The sequence below is a fragment of the Aquarana catesbeiana genome, linkage group LG07, assembly GCF_042186555.1.
Source record: "Aquarana catesbeiana isolate 2022-GZ linkage group LG07, ASM4218655v1, whole genome shotgun sequence".
Classification (NCBI taxonomy): Eukaryota; Metazoa; Chordata; class Amphibia; order Anura; family Ranidae; genus Aquarana; species Aquarana catesbeiana.
Window position 1 is genome coordinate 327,244,052 of NC_133330.1, and position 26,951 is coordinate 327,271,002.

The window sequence follows — 26,951 nt, forward strand, 5'->3', positions numbered from 1 at the left end:
TAGTGGGCGGAGCCTGATGGGCCCCTCCCACACCTCTGCTCTCTCTCCTTGTGCAGGGTGACCGATCTTGTCTCCGCCCCCGTAGTTTTCTGCAGGCAGCCTGTAGTGGGCGGAGCCTGCTGGGCCTCTCCCACACCTCTGCTCTCTCTCCTTGTGCAGGGTGACCGATCTGGTCTCCGCCTCTCCTGTAGTTTTCTGCAGACAGCCTGTAGTAGGTGAAACCTGCTGGGCCCCTCCCACACCTCTGCTCTCTCTCCTTGTGCAGGGTGACTGATCTTGTCCCCGCCCCCTTTTCTGCAGACAGCCTGTAGGGGGCAGAGCCTGCTGGGCCCCTCCCACACCTCTGCTCTCTCTCCTTGTGCAGGGTGACTGATCTTGTCCCCGCCCCCTTTTCTGCAGACAGCCTGTAGTGGGCAGAGCCTGCTGGGCCCCTCCCACACCTCTGCTCTCTCTCCTTGTGCAGGGTGACTGATCTTGTCCCCGCCCCCTCCTGTAGTTTTCTGCAGGCAGAATGTAGTGGGTGGAGCCTGCTGGACCCCTCCCACAGCTTTGCTCTCTGTCCCTGTGCAAGGTGACCGATCTTGTCTCCGCCGCCTTCTGTAGTTTTATGCAGGCAGACTGTAGTGGGTGGAGCCTGTTGGGCCCCTCCCACAGCTCTGCTCTCTGCAAAAACTGTGTACAACACAGTGATGATGTCACTGATACTTTTACTTTGTAATATCTGGGATTGTAAAGGCATCTGGTGTGCAAAAAGTGGATTTATATTATTTCTGGCTGCGAAGGCATATATTTAAAATGAAAATGTTTGTGCCTGGAGTTCAGCTTTAACCACATTGCAAAAGTGGATTTTTTTCCTTCCTCTGGATTGGCAGGTTTATGGTTCTCAGAATGAAGAGAGTTCTCAGCCTTCAATTGTTCTTTTGGTTGAGATCCCCTCAATAGTGACCCATATGGCAATAAAATCCTAGAATATAAAAAACAAAAATGTGATCTATTGCAGTTTACCAGTTCATAGTTGTGTTGGCTGCAATCTTGTCCACGGTGACACCACGCTCTGTACGGCATCTATGGAGGAGCAACGTTGTCACCCTAAATCCACATTCAGACACATTCAGACACCGAGCCGCAGCTTGACCCCGCCCCCTCTCTCTTCTCATTAGCTCACGGCTGTGCTGGACAGCAGCCAATGGCTTCTGCTGCTGTCTCAGCTAATGAGGGGGGAGAGTCCCCGGAGACCAGAGGCTCTCGCGCACATCGCTGGATCGCGATGGAGCTCAGGTGAATATTAGGGGGGGTCTAGGGAGACGCACACAGAAGATTTTTGACCTTCATGCATAGAATGCATGAGGATAAAAAAAAAAAAAAAAAGAAAAACCTTGAGCCATTAGAGCCATTTTAAACTCTGAACAAAAATGTCATATATTGCAACTTACCAGTAGATGTGGTTGACCTTAGATATGGTTGCTGCATTCATTTTCTTTTTTTCAGGTTTTTTTTCCCTTTATTTATTTACCTGGGGATCTGCCCGGTAACACACTTCCTGTCCTAGGGTGACAACGCTCTCGGTACTGAATCTATAAAGGCATAGCTCCCAACTGTCCCTGATTTCGAGGGACTGTCCCTGATTTCGAGGGACTGTCCCTGATTTCGAGGGACTGTCCCTGATTTGGAGCAATATCCCTCTGTCCCTCATTCCTCCTCATTTGTCCCTCATTTTGGTCTGATCTATATAGTTGTATATAAAATGCACTTTTTATCTTTCAAAAAGTGTTTCCCAGCGCTAAACCTTTCATCCAAATTCTAAATTGCTGCATTTGTACAATTTTAAAGCCAATATAAAGGAATAGTAGTGGTAAAAAAAAAGCTCTTGTGGTTTTAATTAACCTTTTTTTTTTTGGTTAATTCTCCTTTAAGGGGGTGTGGCAGAGGGCGTGTCCTATGCCTACATACGTTTGCTAGTAGGTGTCCCTCATTCCCATCTCAAAATGTTGGGAGGTATGATAAAGGGGCAGCGTTGTCACTTTAGGACGGGGACTGTGTTGGGACTACAGAACACAGATTTTTGGTGAAATACTTGGTGCAGAGAAAGCGCCTCTTTAACCGCTTGTCGACCAGCCGCCGTCAATATTTTGCGGCAAGGTGGCCCGATCCCACAAATCGCCGTATCTGTACCTCGGCTCGGGAACTCGCTTTTGTGGGCGCCTGCCCATTGGCCAGCAGGGGGGAGCCAATCAGGGGGTGGGGCGCCCGCCACCCGCGATCGTTCCCCCGCAGTGACAGAACGGGGATCTGCCTGTGTAAAGAAGGCAGATCTCCGTTCTGACAGGAGAGATCACACAGATCCTGTCTTTCTGCTATGCATGAAGACGGATCTGTGTGTTGTCCCAGGCAGCCCAGTCTATCCCCCAATACAGTTAGAAAACACAAACAGGGAACACATTTAACCCCTTGATCGCCCTCCGGTTGTTAACCCCTTCCCTGCCAGTGTCATTAATACAATGTCAGTGCATATTTTTAGCACTCATTACTGTAATAATGTCACTGGTTCCCAAAAAAAGTGTAAAAAAATGTCAATTAGATGTCCGATCTGTCTGCCGCAATGTCGCAGTCCCACTTTAAATTACTGATCGCCGCCATTACTAGTAAAAAAAAAATTAAATAAATAAATAAAAACGCCATAAATCTATCCCCTATTTTGTAGACGCTATAACTTTTGCACAAACCAATCATAATACGCTTATTAGGATTTTTTTTTTTTTTTACCAAAAATATGTAGCAGAATACATATTGGCCTAAATTGATGAAGAAATTAGATTCTTTAATTTTTTTTTTTTTTATTGGATGTATTTTTTAGCAGAAAGTAAAAAAATATAATTTTTTCTTTCAAAATTATCGGTCATTTTTTGTTTATAGCGCAAAAAATAAAAACCGCAGAGGTGATCAAATACCACCAAAAAAAAAGCCCTATTTGTGGGGGGAAAAAAAAGACATTAATTTTGTTTGGGTACAGCGTCGTACGACCGCGCAATTGTCAGTTAAAGGGACGCAGTGCCGTATCGCAATAAATGGCCTGGTCATGAAGTGGGGTAAATCCTTCCGGGGCTGAAGTGGTTAAAGTTGTAAACCCTCACGGAAAAACCTTTTGTGCTCCCCCCCCCTTTTTCTTACCTGAACCCGATCGTTCCAGCGACGGGGACGAGCCCAGCAGCCCCAGCCGCTGTCTCGGGTCCGCATTGGATAGATTGGTAGCAGCAGGAGCCATTGGCTTCTGCTGCCGTCAATCAAATCCATTGACACGGGGGGGCGGGGCCGAGTCCTGCTGTCTGTGCCAATGGGCAGCAGCAGGACTCGGAAGCGCGCCTGCATGAGTGCCCCTATGGAAAGTGGCTCTCCATGGGGGCACTGGAGAAGAGGAGGAGCCAGGGAAGCGCCGTTGGGGGGGGGACCCCAGAAAAGGAAGATCGGGGCCACTCTGTGCAAAACCCTTGCACAGAGGAGGTAAGTATAACATGTTTGTTACTTAAAAACAAAAAAAAAACAAAAAACAAAGCTTTACAATCACTTTAAGTATGAACATTATGGAATGCAGCGGCGTGAGTTTAATGGCGTTTTTCTCGGCCGCACCAACAACTCCTGCGGACACGAGGACATGTGGAGCCCATTGTATCTGGCTTCCATTAGCCCGCCGTTTACCTGTTAAATGTCTGTTCTCAGCAGCAGCGTCACACGAGTTCAAGGAGAAAGCTTAATGGGACACGTCTCCTGACCTTTTCGTCACTTAAGGTCCTCCGCCAAGGGAAGGGGGGCGTCCAGGGGGAGCCCGCCAATATTCCTAATATAATGTGTTTAATTAGTTATTTACGACCGCGCAGTCGGAGATTAATGCGTCCCAGGGGGACGAAATTAGGGCCGCGACTTTGGGAATACGAGCAACTCTGGGAAACACGTGTGCGCGGCGCTGCGATGCGTACTGCGATATTTGGCTAACTATAAATATTCATAGAAGGGCCATAAAAATAATTATCATGTAAAATACGGCTGGAACTCCCTTCCGATGGAAAAGAAAACAGGAGGGGTAAATGGACAGCGCCGAGAATAATGTGTAAACCAACGGCTAATTTATGGCTTCGGGGGGGGGTCGCATTTCCTGCGGTTATAAAAGAGTCACTAAACATAAATTACAGAATGTTTATGTAGAATACATTGTAACAGTTCAGGGATCATTGTGGGGGGAAACTCATCAGAAGTTAATGTAGAGAGGTTCACCCGAACTGGACATCAGGCTGCCTTCACATCTGTGTGTTCCGGGAAAAACGCACATCCCAGGACGCGCAAAAAAAACCCATTATTAACCAATTGCCAACCAGTCGCCGTCATTATACTGCAGCAGGATGGCTTGTTCCCATGAATCGCCATAGCTGTATGTCGGCCCTTTAAACAGCTATAGCGGGCGCGGTGCGTGCCCGCTGCACGGCACGGGAGCTGATGCGCGTGGCCGTGATGCCCGCCGCCCACCCGCGGTCGCTCCACAGAGAGGCAGAATGGGGATCTGTCTACATTGTTCTGACAGGGGAGTAGAGAGTGATCATCTGTTCCTAGTGATTAGGAACAGCGATCTCTCTCCTCCTCCAGTCAGATTTCCTCCCTCCACAGATAGAAACACCTCCCTAGGGAAGACGTTTAACCCCTTGATCGCCCCCTAGTGTTAACCCCTTTCCTGCCAGTGACATTTTGTCAGAAACCGTGAAATCAGGCCGAGACAGAAGTACAGTTAAATCACACTTGTTTAATAATAAAAGTAAAAAGAACAAACGTAGTCAAAACATAGCCAGAGTTCAGTAACCGGAATGGATAATCAGCCAAGCCAGAAGTCAGGGATCAATGTAGTGCAACAGCAAGCAGGATCTGCCAGAGCCAGAAGGGATGTCAGCAAAGCAAGTCCTGAACAGGATCGCCTCTCAGTTTCTGTGACGTTGACCAAGGCGAAGGCAGAGCTCCTCTGGACTGGACGGCTTAAGTAGGCAGGACTGACGAGCAGGATATCATCAACAGCTGAGTAACTGTGGAGAGATAGGAGCTGGCAATTAGCTGACAGCCGAGCAGCCAGCTCAGAGAAGTAAGGGCTGAGACCAGCCCTGACACATTTATACAGTAATCAGTGCATTTTTATAGCTCTGATCACTGTATAAATGACAGTGGTCCCAAAAAAGTGTCAAAAGCGTCCGATCTGTCCGCCGCAATGTTGCAGTCCCACTAAAAATCGTATATCGCTGCCATTACTAGTAAAAAATGTTTTAAAAATGCCAGAAATCCATCCCCTATTTTTGTAGACCCTATAACTTTTGCACAAACCAATCAATATACGCTTATTGCGATTTTTTTTTTTTTTACCAAAAATATGTAAAAGAATACATATCGGCCTAAACTGATGAAGAAATTCGTTTTTTTACATTCTCTTTTGGATATTTATTATAGCAAAACGTAAATAATATTGTTCTTTTCAAAATTGTCGCTCTTTTTTTGTTTATAGTGCAAAAAAAATAAAAACCGCAGAGGTGATCAAATACCACCAAAAGAAATCCCTATTTGTGGGGAAAAAAAAGGACGTCAATTTTGTTTGTGTACAACGTCGCAGGACAGCACAATTGTCAGTTAAAGCGACGCAGTGCCGAATTGCAAAAAATGGCCTGGTCAGGAAATCAGGAAATCCCCGCTGACAGCTGAATGTAAAAAAAAAAGAATTGTTGGCGAAAAAACTAATCAGGAACAAAAAAAATGTCGTGGGGTCCCCTCCGAATCCATACCAGACTCAAAGAGTCATGCCGAAATAAAAAAGGGTGTGTGGCCCCCCCAAAGAGCCTGGTATAGATTTGGGGGACCCCATGCCATTTTTTTCGCGTTTCCTTTTTTTGTTGTTGTTGGCAATTCCTTTTTTTACATTCAGCTGTCAACGGGAAACCCCGCTGACAGCTGATGACTTATCGGTTGTATAGGACGCAGCGGCCGGCTTCCTGGCCCACTCCTTAGCAACCGGCTATATACACTGTAGAAGAGAAAAAAATAAAATGCAAAGTGCATGAAAACTGCATGCAAAAACACGAGTTGAAAAACGCACCGCAAAACGCGACTGAAAACCGCATCAACCGCAACCGCATGGATGTGAACTTCGACTTAATGAGTGGGTAGTGCTCTGTGCTGAGAGGTTTCCCGTTCATTCACAAACACAGTGAGTGAGTGTGTTCTCACTGTGTTCATTTAGAAAAGGAAGGCGCGGGTAAATGACATATTGACTAGCCCCTTCCCACGCTCTCCATCCTGGCACACCCTCTGCGCTCGCCTATTAGAAACACAGAGACCCAGTGATGAAGTCGTTGGGTCTAAAATAAGGCGTGCAATGAAAATCGAAAGGAATTATTTAAAAAATGTAATTTGCATGTTGATTATGGAAGGGGAGGAACCAGAAAAGATCGTAAGCTCCTCTGAACACAGCTCACAGCACCAGGAAATATATTGTCTGATATAAATATGGGAGGAAAGTTGTCCGTTTTTACTCTGTCATGTTGCTGCAGAACCTTCCCCTTGCATATCTGTAAATGAAAGCTGGAACATATTTCACCCCTTTCCACCTTACGTCACATTGTAATCGGTTTGTAACAAGTTCCTACAGATAGTACAGGGTTCCCGTACTCCGTTCATTTTCTAGCTGTCCATCACACGCCAAGAATTTGTTACACCTGTATCCGACGCGGGGCTGGCGTGTCACACCGCCGCAACCTGCTAGCACACTGGGATTAAGTCACTTCCACATGTGCTGGATTTACGAGGCAATAAGCGTCCAACTTTTATAAGGAGCGCAGCAGATGGCCGGGGTGGTAATGAAGGAAGAAGTATATTGTGCCGCTGGACCGCTCAACCTATCACAGCATGTTACTCTACAACGAAAGGAGAGACAAACCTGCAACAGAGTTCCTCTCCCGGCATTTGCACAATGTGATCATTCAAAAACCCTCACAGCGTAGTATTTTTTTTTACCACTTCGCTAACAGAGCTTTTTTTTTTTTTTTTTTGCACACACGTTAAAATGCACATTTTAGGCCTGACGTCTACCCACCAACACCTGCCATGCTGGTTCCGGGCTTACTTGTATTACATAGCAGGGGCAGTCAGGCGGGAGGGGTTAGCGGTACTACCAACCGCCATTTATAAACAGCGCTGGTAGACAAGTGATTAAGGGGTCAGTCCACTCAAACCTGCTGTGTCCAATATGAGGCCCTCTTACATTGGTGGCCAGTAGGAAGAATGGCCTTCTTACATTTGTGGCCAGTAGGAAGAATGGCCTTCATACATTGGTGGCCAGTAAGGAGAATGGCCCTCTTACATTGGTGGCCAGTAGGAAGAATGGCCCTCTTACATTGGTGGCCAGTAGGAAGAATGGCCTTCTTACATTGTTGGCCAGTAGGGAGAATAGCCCTCTTACATTGCTGGCCAGTAGGGAGAATGGCCCTCTTACACTGGTGGCCAGTAGGAAGAATGTCCCTTACATTGGTGGCCAGTAGGCAAAATTACCCTTATATTGGTGGCCAGTAGGAAGAATGGCCCTTACATTGGTGTCCAGTAGGAAGAATGGCCCTTACATTGGTGGCCAGTAGGAAGAATGGTCATTAAATTGGTGGCCAGTAGGAATAATTGGCCTTACATGGGTGACCAGTAGGAAGAATGGCCCTTACATTGGTGAACAGTAGGAAGAATAGCTCTCTTACACTGGTGTTCAGAATGCCACTCTTGCAGACAGCCAAAAAGATCATTGGTGTCATGCTGCTGGCTCTGCCAAGTATCAGGGCCCTGGAACTATACAAACACCATCAAATTGGAGGTCAATCAGCCAAAGCTCAAGGAACCCCTAGCAACCTCTGGAGAGATGCTAGGGTTCCAAGGATGTCCACTCAAACCTGCTGTGTCCAATATGAGGCCATCTTACATTGGTGGCCAGTAAGAAGAATGGCCTTCCTACATTGGTGGCCAGTAGGAAAAATGGCCTTCTTACATTGGTGGCCAGTAATGAGTATGGCCCTCATACATTGGTGGCCATTTGGAAGAATGGCCCCCTTACATTGGTGGCCAGTAAGAAGAATGGCCCCCTTACATTGCTGGCCAGTAGGGAGAATAGCCCTCTTACATTGCTGGCCAGTAGGGAGAATGGCCCTCTTACATTGGTGGCCAGTAGGAAGAATGGCCCTTACATTGCTGTCCAGTAGGAAGAATGGCCCTTACATTGGTGGCCAGTAGGAAGAATGGCCATTACATTGGTGGCCAGTAGGAAGAATTGCCCTTACATTGGTGACCAGTAGGAAGAATGGCCCTTACATTGGTGAGCATTAGGAAGAATGGCTCTCTTACACTGGTGTTAAGAATGTCACTCTTGCAGACAGCCAAAAAGATCATTGGTGTCATGCTGCTGGCTCTGCCAAGTATCATGGCCCTGGAACTATACAAACACCATCAAATTGGAGGTCAATCAGCCAAAGCTCAAGGAACCCCTAGCAACCTCTGGAGAGATGCTAGGGTTCCAAGGATGTCCACTCAAACCTGCTGTGTCCAATATGAGGCCGTCTTACATTGGTGGCCAGTAGGAAGAATGGCCTTCTTACATTGGTGGCTAGTAGGAAAAATGGCCTTCTTACATTGGTGGCCAGTAATGAGAATGGCCCTCTTACATTGGTGGCCATTTGGAAGAATGGCCCCCTTACATTGATGGGCAGTAGGAAGAATGGCCCTCTTACATTGCTGGCCAGTAGGGAGAATAGCCTTCTTACATTTGTGGCCAGTAGGAAGAATGGTCTTCATACATTGGTGGCCAGTAAAGAGAATGGCCCTCTTACATTGGTGGCCAGTAGGAAGAATGGCCCTCTTACATTGGTGGCCAGTAGGAAGAATGGCCTTCTTACATTGTTGGCCAGTAGGGAGAATAGCCCTCTTACATTGCTGGCCAGTAGGGAGAATGGCCCTCTTACATTGGTGGCCAGTAGGAAGAATGTCCCTTACATTGGTAGCCATTAGGCAAAATTACCCTTATATTGGTGGCCAGTAGGAAGAATGGCCTTCTTACATTGTTGGCCAGTAGGGAGAATAGCCCTCTTACATTGCTGGCCAGTAGGGAGAATGGCCCTCTTACATTGGTGGCCAGTAGGAAGAATGTCCCTTACATTGGTAGCCATTAGGCAAAATTACCCTTATATTGGTGGCCAGTAGGAAGAATGGCCCTTATATTGGTGTCCAGTAGGAAGAATGGCCCTTACATTGGTGGCCAGTAGGAAGAATGGCCATTACATTGGTGGCCAGTAGGAAGAATTGCCTTTACATTGGTGACCAGTAGGAAGAATGGCTCTCTTACACTGGTGTTCAGAATGCCACTCTTGCAGACAGCCAAAAAGATCATTGGTGTCATGCTGCTGGCTCTGCCAAGTATCATGGCCCTGGAACTATACAAACACCATCAAATTGGAGGTCAATCAGCCAAAGCTCAAGGAACCCCTAGCAACCTCTGGAGAGATGCTAGGGTTCCAAGGATGTCCACTCAAACCTGCTGTGTCCAATATGAGGCTGTCTTACATTGGTGGCCAGTAAGAAGAATGGCCTTCCTACATTGGTGGCCAGCAGGAAAAATGGCCTTCTTACATTAGTGGCCAGTAATGAGTATGGCCCTCTTACATTGGTGGCCATTTGGAAGAATGGCCCCCTTACATTGATGGGCAGTAGGAAGAATGGCCTTTACATTGGTGGCCAGTGGAAAGAATGGCCCTTACATTGGTGGCCAGTAGGAAGAATGTCCCTTACATTGGTGGCCAGTAGGCAAAATTACCCTTATATTGGTGGCCAGTAGGAAGAATCGCCCATATATTGGTGTCCAGTGGGAAGAATGACCCTTACATTGGTGGCCAGTAGGAAGAATGGCCATTACATTGGTGGCCAGTAGAAAGAATTGCCCTTACATTGGTGAACAGTAGGAAGATTGGTTCTCTTACACTGGTTTTCAGAATGTCACTCTTGCAGACAGCCAAAAAGATCATTGGTGTCATGCTGCTGGCTCTGCCAAGTATCATGGCCCTGGAACTATACAAACACCATCAAATTGGAGGTCAATCAGCCAAAGCTCAAGGAACCCCTAGCAACCCCTGGAGAGTTGCTAGGGTTCCAAGGAACCCTGGCTGAGAATGGCAGATCCAAAACATATAAAAAAATATATACGAAGTACTAAATGGCTCCATTGTTATAATATGCATATCATAATGGTCAACTGCAGAATACTATGAGACGACATGGACTTCTTTTTTTCAGGAATTTTTTATATGCATGTTGCCCGAAAATGTACCTCTTGTGTATTCAATTGTAACATCTCCACATACAATTTCTATCTTTTAGTGCCAATGCATCTTGATGGCTGTATACCAATACTTGTATCACACTCTCAACAGATTGTGCATTGCTGCTTCTATATTGGCTTCTAACCTTCTTTAAAATTAAAACAAAAGAAAAAATTGAAGATATATATAAATAAACCAAGGAACTTTGTTGTCCTATATGCTGTAGCCCCCAAGAAAGTTGACCTTTAGCCTACTATCCACACATCAGGCCTAATGTGTCCTTGGAAGGCAGCGTAGGTTGAGATGTGTCTCAAATCAGCCATTAGAATGACAAATTCTTCATCTCCTGCTGCTGGACGTTATGTACGACTCTCTAGTGAACAAACCCATTCATTGCTAGACTGAGCGACGGGGAACTAGGCAGACACCATCAAATGGGAGGTGAATTAGCCACAATGTTATATACTACTTGGTTGTGGTTCATTAAGTATCAACACATGTTCCATGGAAGGAAGACAGATTTACCTGACCTGAAGCCATGGAGGAACCTAATGGGATACAAAAATAGGTTCCCTGCAAAACAAAGAACCCGTCCTGCCACCCACACTGCTGATCTTTGCTCTCTGGTAGAGCTAAGCTTGCCGACAAATCTTCCAAGGTCCAACACTGCCACATGCTGTGGTTCCTTCCACTGGCCTCTAAACCAGTAACCTATCCTGTAGTTATGGAGGGTCTGGTGAGAGAACCACAGTGCACAGTGGGGGACCAGGCAATACTGGAAGTGTGAGATGCTGAATATTCCTTAGCAAAGCTTACCTCTTCAAGAGAGAAAGAAACTTGGCTGTGTGAAACGAGTATTATTATTATACAGCATTTATATAGTGGCAATAGTTTGCGCAGCGCTATTAAAGTTTTTCTATTTTTTCTTAAAGTTTTTGTAAACCCAATCATTATATATACTTTTCTGACAAGGCACCAAAAATCAATACAACGAGCACAAGTTCAAAGACAGATTCCAGAAATACCTTTGTTTAATAACTATTATTCAGGCCACATGACCACTTTGACCTCCTTTGGTCTGCATGTCCCTGGTTGGTTTGTGGGACTATGCTTTAGCACAGGGGTCTCCAAACTTTCTAAACAAAGGACCAGTTTACTGCCCATCAAACTTTGAGGGGGCCGGACTGTGGCCAGTGGAAATAGAAAATGCCCGACATCAAATGCCCCGACATCAATGTGAGTAAACAATGCCCCATCATTGGTATCAGTGGCGGAATAGTGCCCCATCATTGGTATCAGTGGGAGAAATTGTGCCTCATCATTGGTATCAGTGAGAGAAATAGTGCCCCATCACTGGTATCGATGGGAGGACTAGTGCCCCATCATTGGTATTGGTGGGAGGAATAGTGCCCCATTGTTGGTATTAGGGGAAGGAATAGTGCCCTATCACTGGTATCAGTGTAAGGATAAGTGCCCCATCATTGGTATCAGTGGGATAAATAGAGTGCCATCATTGGTATTGGTGGGAGGAATAGTGCCCAATAGTTGGTATTAGGGGAAGGAATAGTGCCCTATCATTGGTGTCAATGAAAAAATTGCGCCCCATATGTTGGTGTCAGTGGAAGGAATATTGCCCCATGGTTGGTGTTAGTGTGAGGAATAGTACCCCGAGGGCTGGATAGAGGCAAGCAAAGGGACGCATCTGGCCCCCGGGCCACAGTTTGGAGACCACTGCTTTAGCATGTCAGGGTCCACTCTCCCTGGCCTTGCAAAGCGGTTCGAGGCAGGAGGACAATAGTGATTGACTGGTAAAAGCAATTCAACAGACATCGTCAAACCATTCAACAGGTATCTTCTAATGCAACCATGAATGTCTAGGGTAGACAGACGTTCTCTTATGTATACAGGTACTTGTAGTGTCTGTACAGAGCACCTAAATAACTATTTAACTGGTGTCACCGATACACATAAACAATTATTTCATCGTTTTTCAAGGCAGGAAACACCCACAACCACTGCTCTCCTAAAGGAGGATAATGCTGAACCATCAAGGTCACTATGATCATCATCAAGGTCATCATGGTTTCTATAGTTCTCAGACTCTTTAAACATAGAACTGTGGCTATGTGGTTATAAGTAACCTACAAGAGGAAGAACCAACTTGCCGAACCATCACACCCATCAAAACTTCACTCTTTCCCATTAAACCCTGACTACTGGAAAAGTTAGAATTCTATTGGAAAGGTAGAACTGGGCTCAACGTAGACCCATGACTATCCCGCAAGAGAATAGACCCATTAAGCCCAAACGCTGGTTGTGCTGAAAATGATTACATCACATCTTGAAACACTTTCCCCATTTCCAAAATTTCAGTCATTAAACGTCAAAGGGATTACCAGATGAACAAAATTTCTGCTTCGGCCCAGATTTTAATGAAACATGTCAAATCAAAGGATAATAAGTATAAGGAATGCTTTGGTATTCTGTACCTTTGTCCAGGTCCCTGGAAGAGTTCCATGTTGAGGTAGGCGATAACTCAGCAGCAACAGTCAGCTCACTTCCTGTGCGCGGCAAAAAAAAAAAAAGAAAGCGTTAGTACCGGACGATTTATAGGCAGTTTATAAATAGCAAAATGTAATATTATAGAACCATTTATTCCAAAATACATACAGCTGTTTTAAGATTTTTGCCCAGCATTACTGCAGGGTAAAGAAACCATGGCCTCCATGGAGTAGGGTTGAGGACCCAACAAAACGTGTAATTATAATGCTTATATTTTCTTTTAAAATAACTGTATACAATATTGTATATATATATATATATATATATATATATATATATATATATATATATATATATATATATATATATATATACATATTTTTAAATTTCTAATAAAATAATGTCAGTAGAGAAAATACTGTGAATTGTAATAGTAGCCCTGTTTTAACAAATTACAATACACAACTAATACACACAAGGCACTTTTAATTAGAAAATACTTCTTACCAATATTCCATTGATGGAGAGCGATCAGAGAGTATGATGAATAAACACAATTATGGCCGCAGTCCCCATTCCACCCAGCCTTCTGAGTATTTTTCTATGTCTTTAAAGGATAATATTTAATTTTCTATTAAGTCACCTAAAGAAATAAGTCTGGGTGTGTTCTGAGCCGTAGACGAGTGGGAACAAAATTCTCACATCTAATTCATATATATCTCTCCATCAATAATGTCTGGAAACGCCTAACACAGGAGACAACTTTCCAGTTGGGCTTCAATTTTCACCATTAATTTAATGTATTTATTGGAGCGTCCTACTGTGTCTTTCTCAATATTATTTTGTTTAAACTTTCTTTTTTTCCTCTTAATGAAATCATCATCATGCGGTGGTGCCCCAGGCGGCTAATACAACCTTTCTCATCCTTTTTACCCAAGAGGAACCCTTGAAATCATTTTCAGGTCTCAAGGAACCCCTGGAGAAACCAATTAATTGGTGGTCAATGGGGAAGAAGCCTTACATTGGTGATCAGTAGGAAGAATGCTTCTAATGCCGCGTACACACGACCGGTTTTGCCGTCTGAATAAACTACGAAGGTTTCTCTGACGGAACTCCAAAGGAATTCCATTCAAGCGGTCTTGCCTACACACGGTCAACCCAAAGTCCGACCGTCAAGAACGTGGTGACGTACAACACTTACGACGGGACTAGAAAAAGGAAGTTCAATAGCCAGTAGCCAATAGCTTCCATCTCGTACTTGCTTCAGAGCATGCGTAGTTTTTGGTCCGTTGGAACAGCATACAGACGTTTTCCCGATAGGAATTGGTTCCATCGGAAATATTTAGAACATGTTCCATTTCTAGGTCTGTCAGAATTTTCGAAAAAAAAGTCTGATGAGGCCTACACATGATCGGAATAGACGAGTAAAAGCTTCCATCTGACTTTTTCTGTCGTACATTCCGCTCGCGTGTGCGCCGCGGCTTTACGTTGGTGGTCAGTAGGAAGAATGCTGCTCACAATGGTGGTCAGTAGTAAGAATGCTCATTACGTTGGTGGCCAGTAAGATGACTGCTCCTTACATTGATGGTCAGTGGGAAGAATGCTGCTAACATTGGTGGTCAGTGAGAAGAATGCTCCTTACATTAGTGGTTAGTAGGAAGAATGCTTCTTGCATTGGTGGTCAGTGGTACCCCATACAGAGGTGGTCAGAATACCACCATTACAGACTGCCATAAAGATCATCAGCTGGCTCTGCCAAGTGGCATTGGCCCCGGAACTATTAGGACATCATCAGATGGAGGTCAATCAGCCACAGCTCAAATAAATCCCAGTAACCTCTGGAGGAACCCTTGGGTTCTAAGGAACACTGGTTGAGAATGGCTGCGTTAATAAATAGCTGAATTTTGGCTATGGATGATACCTATGACAAAGAGATAATCCAACCTACAACCAATCATAAATAAGTGATTGCGTGCAGTTAAACTCTGTTGGAGGCCACAGAGGTCTTCACTGCACACGAATGCTACTTGCCAGATTTATTCCTATAGATGGGGCCATATTCCTATGATTGAGTGTGTCCACCATGAGTACCGCCCCATTCATAGAAATAATTGGCCAAGTGGAATATATTTATTAAGTAATGGAGCTTCTCCGCCCATTGGTGTAAGTTCTGGTCATAGGATGGGACAAGAATGCTAGGTTGAGATGAACCGTTGACTAGTTTTGAAGGTACAAGGTAGATGAAGCGTTGTCATCTGTGTACAGATGTCAAGATATATCAGTTTCAGGCTAGCAGTATGAAGCCAGTACCAGGCCATCTATGAAGGAATCCAGAGATACATTGTTGGTGCCTGAGCCAAAAGTGTGCACCCAAGGACAGAAACCTAGCTCTTAAGCTGGTCGACCACCAGTAACATTTAGAATGTTCGCTTGGAACGTCATAAAAATTGCACGTCGGAGCATTACATTTTGCCATCATCGAGTCAACTCTTCAAATTTCATCCAGACTTGCTGCTTAAATGGAATCCCAAGTGTAGTTTTTTTTTTGTGGCTAGAGCATTTGCATTACATGTTCAATTTTTCCTGAACAAAAACCACATTCACAGTTAGAATTTCGTTTATTCAAGAAAAATTTCCATCCTACTCACTAGTCAAACTTTCTTGTGACTATGGTCCATAGGTGACATGGACGTGTCAGTAGAGCAGTGGACGTGTCTGTAGAGCAGTGGACGTGTCTGTAGAGCAGTGGACGTGTCAGTAGGACAGTGGACGTGTCAGGGCAGAGGTTTATTTTTTACAATTTTATTTTTTACATTATTTTTTACAATATTATTTTTAATTTTTTACAATTTTTTAGGAGCTTCGTTGGGCATCTTTGGTAAAATATCAGGGGTCTAAACAGATCCCTGATGTCTCACTTTTGAGACAGAGAACGAGACTGAGGACATAGATTCCACAGTCCCTTTCTCTGCAGCCTCAGCTGCACTTGACAGTGAATGACAGTGAATGAATGGGAAGTGCTCTGTTCATTCACAAACTGAAGCATAATAAACACGGTTTACTATGCTTCAGTTATGAATGAACACAGTGACTGATCGTTACCAATTGCTCACTGCCTTCATTCAGAAAAGAAAGGGACCGGTAAATGACATATTTACCGGTACCTTCTCCCGCTCTTCATCCTGAAACATTCCCCAGTGTGCAGCAGCCAGAGGGAGAGAAGTGGAAGCCGATAGTGTTGTTGGGGGGGGGGGGGGGGGGCTGGGAAGCAAGGGGATTCTGTGCCGCACAGGTGATTAGGGTGTGCCCAGGCACTCCCTGTGCAGACGCCTATGCTACGGTCAAAAACGATCGATTTGGCTCCACTAACCATTAGAATATTGACTGAACACTCTGAAAATAAAAATTTTCAAACTAAATTCTACTAGTGTATCGCCAGCATTTCTACGTGTGAGTGGAAGTCACCGCTAAGAGGTCTTACAGAAATTATAACATCATTTTTATATTTAGCAGAGCCTCTTGTTTATTTATTTCAGGAACCCTTAAAAATTATAGTAAATTGTGGAAAAAGATAAACCATGGCATGTTGGATATATCTAGGACCAAAAAAGGAAAAAAAATTACATAGAAATTATTGGAAAACCCAGACGTGACTTCTTCCAGGGCACGGGCACATATAATGAAACGCATACATGCTGACATCATCGAGCAACCGAAAGTAACCCGCAAGTTTGTTTATATGCCTGCCGGATTTAAATTTTAAAGCACAATCACCCTGTCGATGACTGTAAGTGGCATTTATATTTAAATAAAAGGTAATACTGGGTTTTACGCTATGTGGAGCGCCTACTACTTGTTTTTATTTCTTGAGCATTCATGGCTGGAGGCTGGAGATGGAGATATATGAGTAACCAGGTCACCTTGAGACCCTGAGAAGGAGCTGGGGAGACGTGGTTGGTGTGGATCTTCACGATACATGCTTTTTATGACTTCTCTAATATTAGGGGGTTATATTTGTTTGGCAAGCCTGCATTTCTGTGGAGGTTCCTGGTCTATCGTGGCACTCATTTCCAGATTTTTGGGTGGAAAATTCTTACTCCCACTACAACTACTACTCTTACTCTTCCTACTCACTTATTTTTTTATATTAATCATATTAAATGGTTTTGGGACACAGTGGATCTGTTAGAGTTCTTTCATTTTACACATACAGTGGGGAAAATAACGATTTGATCCCCTGCAGATTTAGTAAGTTTGCCCACTTACAAAGAAATGAAGGGTCTATAATTTTCATCATAAGTGTATTTTCAGTGATAGAGACAGAATATCAACCACAAATCCAGAAAAAAAACAAATGATACAAATGTTATAAATTGAGTTGCAGTTCAGTGAGTAAAATAAGTATTTCATACCCTACAAACCAACAATAATTCTGGCTCCCACAGACTGGCTACAATATGTGCTCGTGTTGTACACAGATTAGTCCTGTCAATTTAAGAAGGTGCTCCTAACGACAACTCGTTATGTGTATAAAAGACACCTGACCACAGAATCTCTTTCTTCCATTCAAGCCTCACCATCATGGGCAAGACCAAAGAGCTGTCAAAGGACATCAGGGACAAGATTGTAGACCTGCACAAGGCTGGAATGGGCTACAAGACCATCAGCAAGAAGCTTGGTGAGAAGAAGACAACTGTTGGAGCGATTATTCACAAATGGAATAAATACAAAATAACCATCAATCGCTCTCAGTCTGGAGCTCCATGCAAGGTTTTGCCTCATGGGGTAAGGATGATCATGAGAAAAGTGAGTGATCAGCTCAGAACTACACGGGAGGAGCTTGTGAATGATCTCAACACAGTTGGGACCACAGTCACCAAACAAACCATTGGTAACACAATACGCCGATATGGACTGAAATCCTGCAGCCCACGCAAGGTCCCCCTCCTCAAGAAGGTACATGTACAGGCCCATCTGAAATATGCCAATGAACATCTACATGATTCAGAGAAGGATTGGGAGAAAGTGGTGTGGTCAGATGAGACCAAAATTGAGCTCTTTGGCATTAAATTAACTCGCCGTGTTCGGAGGAAGAAAAATGCTTACTATAAAGCTAAGAGCACCATCCCTACAGTCAAGCACGGAGGTGGAAACATTATGCTTTGGGGCTGTTTCTCTGCTAAAGATACAGGCCAACTTTGCCACCTTGAGGGGCCAATGGACGTTGCCATGTATTTTAAAATCTTGGATGAGAACCTTCTTTCCTCAGCCAGAACACTGAAGATGGGTCGTGGATGGGTCTTCCAGCATGACAATGACCCAAAACATACCGCCAAGGCAACAAAGGAGTGGCTTAAGAAGAAGCACATTAAGGTCATGGAGTGGCCTAGCCAGTCTCCAGACCGTAATCCTATAAAAAATGTATGAAGGGAGCTGAAACTTCCAGTTGCCAAGAGGCAGCCAAGAAACCTCAAGGATTTAGAGAAGATCTGTAAAGAAGAGTGGACCAAAATCCCTCCTGAGAAGTGTGGAAACCTGGTAACCAACTACAAGAAACATCTTACCTCTGTGCTTGCCAACAAGGGTTTCTCCATAAAAGTACTAAGTCATATTTTACTTGGGGATCAAATACTTATTTTACTCGCTGAACTGCAACTCAATTTATAACATTTGTATCATGTGTTTTTTCTGGATTTTTGGTTGATATTATGTCTCTATCATTTAAAATACATCTATGATAAAAATTACAGACCCTTTCTTTGTAAGTGGGCAAACTTACAAAATCTGCAGGGGTTCAAATAATTGTTTTCCCCCAATGTCGTATGAAAAACCAAATGGCTCAAGGGCCCCATTCACCTGAGCGTTTCGTGAGCTCGCAAAAAAAATCACACATGAGTTTTGCACTTGCGGCGCCATTCAAGCAGACTCGCCATTTTCCGTGTACATAAACGCTTGATAAATGTGTCAAAATGTGTAAAGCTCGTCGCTTGAAAAGCTACATGAGCTACTTTGGCGCGTTTGTTGCGTGTAGGGCAGCCCACGGAAATATAACATTATTCATCATCTTTTCCTGTGAGGTTCTCTTTAGGATCAAGTATCAAGTGATCAGAAGTCAGCTGCTTGTAAGAAGTAACAACGACATGAAAAAAAAAATTGTATTGGTGTGTCAGTGTGTTAAACAGGAAGAAAGGAAATGAAATAAACAGGAATCTTGTATAAATAAAGGGAACGTACATGTAGAGCGGCCGGGAAAACAAACTCTCTGGGTTTCTGCGCCAGCAATATTATCATACACCAAGACGGCGAGCGCTATAGATAAGATTCCATGGTGATCTTATCTTTTGGAGTTTGATGTGAGAAGACTCCATTGTTTTATGATAAGTCAGAAATATAGAAAGTATGTGGGACCACCCCGGAGATGCTGAGAGATGGGCTCTGAGCTCCTCAACATCTCCAACTGGATTCCTTGTCCAGATACCGTTGGAATGACACCGTACCATCTATGGAATGTCTGATCTACTTCTGATGGCATTGAAGTCATATCTAGGAATTCGATCCTCAATTCCGATGCTGGCCATGTGCATTCGATGGGAGTCAGGGCACAATCCAATTCATGGCATGGCAGTCATGGCTTTGGGAGTAAAACCTTCACATAGGTCTTGTGGTGCACCAAAATATATATTCCGGTGCCAAAACTGAAACCAGTATGCACGTGGCCAAAAAACAAAATCGAGACGGACAGTTTAAACTTTTTTTTTTTTTTTTTTAATTCAATTAATGTGGCTGGCGTTTTTTGCATTGAAATCAGTGGGACAAGATTTTGCATTGGAGTCAACAGGGTGGCGTCACTGATGGGCATTAATAGGCTGCACTGATGGGCAATGAGGAGGCTGCACTGATGGGCACTGATGAGGAGGCACTGATGGGCACTAATAGATGGCACTGATGGGCAATGAGGAGGCTGCACTGATGGGCACTGATGAGGAGGCACTGATGGGCACTAATAGGTGGCACTGATGGGCAATGAGGATGCTGCACTGATGGGCACTAATGAGGAGGCACTGATGGGCAATGAGGAGGCTGCACTGATGGGCACTGATGAGGAGGCACTGATGGGCACTAATAGGTGACACTGATGAGGAGGCACTTATGGGCACTCATAGGTGGTACTGATGAGGAGGCACTGATGGGCACTGATGAGACTGCACTGATGGGCACTGATGAGGAGGCACTGATGGGCACTAATAGGTGGCACTGATGAGGAGGCACTAATGGGCACTAATAGGTGGCACTGACAAGGAGGCACTGATGGGCACTAATAGGTGTCACTGATGGGCACTGATGAGGCTGCACTGATGGGCAATGGTAGGTGGCACTGATATGCGACACTGATGGGCACTAATAGGTGGCACTGATGGGCACTAATGAGGCTACACTGATGGGCACTGATAGGTGACACTGATAGGCGGCACTGATAAGGAGGTACTGATAGGTGGCATTGAAGAGGAGGGACTGATGAGCACTAATAGGTGGCACTGATGGGCACTGATGAGGCTGCACTGATGGGCAATGAGGAGGCTGCACTGATGGGCACTGATGAGGAGGCACTGATGGGCATTAATAAGTGGCACTGATGGGGAGGCACTGATGGGCACTAATAGGTGGCACTGACGAGGCACTGATAGGCACTAATAAGTGGCACTGATAGGCACTGATGAGACTGCACTGATGGGCATTGTTAGGTGGCACTGATAGGTGGCACTGATGGGCACTAATGGGTGGCACTGACGAAGAGGCACTTATGGGCACTAATAGGCGGTACTGATGAGGCTGCACTGATGGGCAGTGGTAGGTGGCACTGATAGGCGGCACTGATGGGCACTAATAGGTGGCACTGGCGGGCACTAATAAGTGGCACTGATGGGCACTAATGAGGCTGCACTGATGGGCACTGATAGGCGGCACTGATGGGCACTGATAGGGGGCACTGATGGGGCTGAACTGATAACCCACTGTGATTGGCCTTTTACCCCGATCTGTGATCGGCTGTGCCCGTAGGCTACAGCAGTCATAAAGCGCACCCGATGCATGCCGCAGGAGGCGCATGGGGGAAAGGGTTTCCGGGAGGGCCCCCGCCCCTCTCAGAACTGGATGGCCGCGCTGTAGCCGTCTTTCGGCTATAGTGTGGTCTGCAAGTGGTTTAAGCAGAACTCTGGGATAAATAAATGCTGTCCGAATCCATTTTTTCATGTGTATTCTTCCCTGAATCTCGGTGTACTTTGTGTATTTCCTCCAGATCTGTGCAGTAATCCGGTGTGAGACTTTCCCTCTGTTCAGGAGCTTCCTGTAATAAAGACCGATCACTGCTGCCCTCTCTCCTTGTGCAGGGTGACTGGTCTTGACTCCGCCCCCTCCTGTTGTTTTTCTGCAGACAGCCTGTAGGGGGTGGAGCTATTGGGTCCCTCCCACAGCTCTGCTCTCTGCTCAGGCTGTGTAGAGCCCAGTGATGATGTCACTGCTACTTTTTTCTGGGTTTGTAAAGGCATCTGGTGCACACAAAGTAGATTTATATCCTTTTTTGGCTATTGAGGAATATAGTTAAATTAATATTTATGCACTCGGAGTTCAGCTTTAACTGCAATGCATTTTTATTTAAGCAACAAAAACCTGAAGGGAGAGCGATTCCATAGATGCAACAAAACTGTCAGTGTGACACAGGCCTTGGCTAAGCAGGAATCTGGTGTGGGGGAGGGGTGGACACTTTAGATTGGGGGGGAGGGGGTAGGTAAGCGGTCTAGATATGTGCACTTTATTTGAAATTGTACTTATCCTCTAAGTAGAGATATGACATATTGCTGTCGGTGGAGCTGGCACGGGTTAGCAGTTTCCATCCGTTCTCTGCGAGGGCCGCGGCTGATCTCTAACCGCGAGGTGCGGGGATCGGGTATCACCGCCATGGAAAATCCACAACTCTAATTGCTGGCCTCTTATTTATGAGGGAGAGCCGGGAATTCTGTTGCAGGTGGGAAAAACAGCCACGGGGATCGGAGAGGAAAAAACTCCAGAATTCTTAAGCTGATCGTTTGAAAGTGAATTTTAATAGCTGGAAATATCCCTGATTTTCAGTACCGGCGCCATCTGTACTCTAAAATCCACTTAAATCTGAACTCTGGACACAAAAACGGTTATGCAAATGTATTCATCCATAGCCAGAAAGTATATAAATCCACTTTGTGGGCAGCAAATGTCTTTGCAAAACCAGATATTACCTTGTAAAAGTAGCAGTGACATCATCACTGTGCTGTACATAGCCTATATATAGAGCAGAGCTGTGGGCGGGGCCCAGCAGGCTCCACCCACTACAGGCTGCCTGCAGAAAACTATAGGAGGGGGCGGAGACAAGACCAGTCACCCTGCACAAGAAGGGAGGGCAGAGCTGTAGGAGGGGCCCAGCAGGCTCCACCCACTACAGGCTGCCTGCAGAAAATTATAGGAGGGGGCGGAGACAAGACCAGTCACCCTGCACAAGGAGAGAGGGCAGAGCTGTAGGAGGGGCCCAGCAGGCTCCACCCACTACAGGCTGCCTGCAGAAAACTATAGGAGGGGGCGGAGACAAGACCAGCCTCCCTGCACAAGGAGAGAGAGCAGCAGTGAGCGGTCTTTATTACAGTTATTTATTTATTTATTTTTGCTGTTCCTGTAGGTATTTTGGAGATTTTCCCTGTTTGCAGTCACCAAGTTTCTCCAAAGAGAGACCCAGGATCTAATAAAATCATTTTTTAAATCTGACCTCCAGCCCCTCTCTTGCACAGTTGTACCGTCTCCTCTCCTGGACTGAAATGGCTTCCTCTGATTTCACTGCACACTGTGATCTTCTCACAACGTGCATTAGAAACTACAGAAAGTCATTTCCTGGCTGGAGAACGTCCAGCATCATCTAGCTCATTCCTCCCCAGCCTAACTGTTCCTGGCCCCACCCCTTTCATTCACTGGGTTTCAGTCCTTTTAAATCATGGAGGCTCAGCATTACATGTAGATATTACCTAGGGCGGTCTGCATGTAAAACACAGCCTGTCTAGGGATGCCCACTCCTCCAGATTCACATCCACCCATCAAGGCCTTTTGATATTTGGATAACCCCTCCCAAGATCCAGCCCACTGCTTGCATCAGAACTGAGGATTCATGAGAGGAGTACTGAGGACGGGTGCTGTGATGTTTTCAGGAAGCTATGTACAGCCCCCTGCTGGCCCCTCCCACCAGCCATGATCTGCCTGCATTGCATAGAGAAGCACAGAGACTCAGTGATGACAGCACTGGGTATAAAAAATAATAAATGTAATTAAAAAGTAAAGGTTTTATTTAAAAATGTCATTAGCATGTTAATGGGGGGAGTGGGGGGTAAGGAGGAACCAGGGAAGGAACAATACAAGCATATTATGCTTCAGCTTTAACAACTTGCCGTCCGCGCTATAGCCGAATGACGGCCACAGCACGGACCTGAATTTCCGGGAGGCCGTCATATGGCCTCCCATGTGCACGCTCCCTGCGCACGCCCTGCAGAGGGCGCTGTGATCACCGAGTCACTGAGACTCAGGTGATCACCGATCCGAGTAAGGGGCCGGTCCCGGCCCCTTACCATGTGATCAGCTGTCAGCCAATGACAGATGGAAACGTGATGTAAACAAAAGCTCGGTAATCTTTTTTTTTTTCTCACGCTGACAGCGTAAGGAGAAAAAAAAGCCGATCGCCGGCTCATCTGCAAGGGACATCGGTCCTGAAGAGGAAGAGGGAATTGTGCCTCATCTGTGCCCACCAGTACCCCCTGTGAGTGCCACCTGCCATTGCCATCTGCCAGTGCCCACCAGTGCCACCTATCAATGCCCACCAGTGCCACCTATCAATGCCCACCAGTGGTGCCAATCAGTGCCACCTAGCAGTGTAACCGATCAGTGCCCATTATTGCCACCCATCAGTGCCCATCACTGCCACCTATCGGTGCCCATCAGTGCTGCCTCATCAGCGTACATCAATGAAGGAGAAAAATTACCTGTTTTAAAATTTTATAACAAAATATTAAAAAATTTTTAAAAAATTGGGGGTTTTTACATTTTTTTAACAAAAAATAAAACCGTACAGTTGATCAAATACCACCAAAAGAAAGCTCTATTTGTGGGAAAAAAATGATAAAAATTTCATTTGAGTACAGTGTTGTATAACTGCGCAATTGTCATTCAAAGTGCGACAGCGCTGAAAGCTGAAAATTGGTCTGGACGGGGGGGGGGGGGGGGTTAGGTGCCCAGTAAGCAAGAGGTTAAAGTATAATAAAGTTGGGTTTCCCAATCCCCTTTTGTGTGGACCTCCCAACTTTCTGAGATGGGAACAAGGGAACCTTGTTAGCAAAAGTATGTAGACACCCCTCCTGCCACGCACCCTCAATGGAAAATTATATATATATATATATATATATATATATATATATATATATATATATATATAAATATATGTATATATATATATATATGTATATATATATATATGTATATATATTAGTTAAACCCACAAGTGCTTTCTTTACCACTATTATTCCTTTATACTGACTTTTGCAATTTACAAATGCACCAATTTAGAAATTGGGTGAAAGGTTTAGCTCTGGAAAACACTTTTTGAGAGATAAGTAGTGCATTTTATATACAACTATGTAGATCAGACCAAAATGAGGGACAAACGAGGAGGAAAGAGGGACAGAGGGACTTTGTTCCAAATCAGGGACAGTCCCTCGAAATCAGGGACAGTTGGAAGATATGGTTGTGGATCCTCCAAACCTCAAGTCAGCAGCCAGGTGAATGTAAAAACGTCCTCTTTATTAATCCAATAGAGTAAAGTGCGCTATACAACAGCCAATGCTAACGCGTTTCAGTCTAATAAGCTCTTACTCGTAGTTGTGAGGATCATTTCCTGTGTCACCAGGACAGGAATTGAAAAGAAATTAGCAATAAAAAAAACAATCAAAGGTTCCTACTGCAACCAAAACCAATAAATACCTTTATGGCCGAAGTTGGGCTTTGAGTTGGGCTTAAACTTAGGAGGGCAGTCAGACCGAGCCTTAGAAGGTTTTCAGAGCTCCGTCTAACACTCCATAAACTCCAGCTAACCGAAGTATTAGTCTTGGCCGGACTGACCCTTTCATACCCGCCCCACACCTGCGTCCTAATAATGGCCGTGCCGTTTCTGATGTATCTCCTCTAATTATGTTCACAATAAATATTTGAGTTGGGCTGTTGGAGGCTGGAGAGCACTTATTGCCTGTTGGACACAATCATCTCCTCAGCAGCCTTTCCTGAGTGATGTCAGTCTGCTTATTATGTTCCCCGGCGCCCGGCGTCCCATACAAGGGCCATATTGTCCGGGGTGAGAGGAGGGGCAGGCTGGGCCGGCCATCTGCACAGAGCCAGGGTATGTTTACACAAGTGTCCGGGTGTCTGCGGTGTCAGGGAAGATGGTGGGCCTTCATCTGTCAGAGCTGAGTCATCATCTCTGTCCTGAGTCCTGGGGAAGCCCTTATTGACTGGCCTGTGGTGGGCTGCACAAGCACTCTATAAAAGGCCAATGCGGAAGTGCAAAGTGCAGTCACTATGAGCTCAGCAATCAGATTTCGGTTCCCTGTGAATGTGGGGGGTCAAATAACAAGCAATTGGGGCCTCTCGAAGTATATCTAGAGCAGTGCTTCTCAAAGTTCTTACCGAGGAGGTCCAGTCACTAACGTTTTCTTTCAGCCGAGTCCTGAATCTCAAGTTTGTGCTATGACTCAGAAAGACTGCTGTCATTGTATGTCTATCAAAAAATCAGAAATGCACAATTTCCATAGTATTTTAACAGTATTTATCCCCGATCACAGTTCCCCTTTACATCAGGTGTGCCTATCAGACTACTCCATAGAGTAGATGTCCCTATCAGAGGGCCCCTTTACAGCAGGTGTTCCCATCAGAGTCCCCTTTTACATCAGGTGTCCCCATCACAGTTCCCCTTTACATCAGGTGTGCCTATCAGTCTACCCCATAGAGTAGATGTCCCTATCTGAGTCCCCTTTACAGCAGGTATGCCCATCAGAGTCCCATTTTACTTTAGGTGTCTCCATCAGAGTTCCCCTTTACATCAGGTATCCCCATCAGAGTGCCCCTTTACATCAGGTGTCTACATGACAGTTCCCCTTTACATCAGGGGTGCCCATCAGAGTGCCCCTTTACATCAGGTGTCCCCATCAGAGTGCCCCTTTACATCAAGTGTCTACATGACAGTTCCCCTTTACATCAGGGGTGCCCATCAGAGTGCCCCTTTACATCAGGTGTCCCCATCAGAGTGCCCCTTTACATCAGGTGTCTATGTCACAGTTCCCCTTCACAGCAGGGGTGCCCATCAGAGTGCCCTTTTACATCAGGTGTCCCCATCAGAGTGCCCCTTTAAATCAGGTGTCTATATCACAGTTCCCCTTTACATTAGGTGTGCCCATCAGAGTGCCCTTTTACATCAGGTGTCCCCATCAGAGTGCCCCTTTACATCAGGTGTCTATATCACAGTTCCCCTTCACAGCAGGGGTGCCCATCAGAGTGCCCTTTTACATCAGGTGTGCCCATCAGAGTGCCCCTTTACATCAGGTATCTACATCACAGTTCCCCTTTACAGCAGGTGTCCCCATCAGAGTCCCCTTTTACATCAGGTGTCCCCATCAGAGTGCCCCTTTAAATCAGGTGTCTATATCACAGTTCCCCTTTACATCAGGTGTCCCCCTCAGGGTGCCCCTTTACATCAGATGTACCCATCAGAGTCCCCTTTCACATCAGGTGTCCCCATCAGAGTGCACCCAAGCCAATGCAATGGCACCGTACGAATCGGTGCAACGCCGATTTTGCGGCGCCACACCTATTCCCAATAGTAGTTTCTGTACTACTTTCGGGGACTTCGGGGTGCGACTTCAATAGACATCTGTGCAGGAACCCACACAGATGTCTCTGAAATCGCCCCCCAATATTGGACTGACATGCGGGTGTGAAATCGTTTAATCCCGCTGTCAGTGGGAACCTGGGCTGAAT

The 26,951-nt window shown here is 45.4% G+C and overlaps 1 protein-coding gene across 1 annotated transcript in view; it reads right to left on the reverse strand.

Annotated features, from left to right (window-relative positions):
* The window catches only part of ROR1 (receptor tyrosine kinase like orphan receptor 1), a 345,454-nt gene that overhangs the window by 118,873 nt on the left and 199,630 nt on the right, over positions 1 to 26,951 (reverse strand). Inside the window, exon 2 of the mRNA XM_073593811.1 lies at positions 12,851 to 12,922. Coding sequence (XP_073449912.1) covers positions 12,851 to 12,922 — 72 coding nt within the window. The remainder of the gene's footprint in view (positions 1 to 12,850; positions 12,923 to 26,951) is intronic.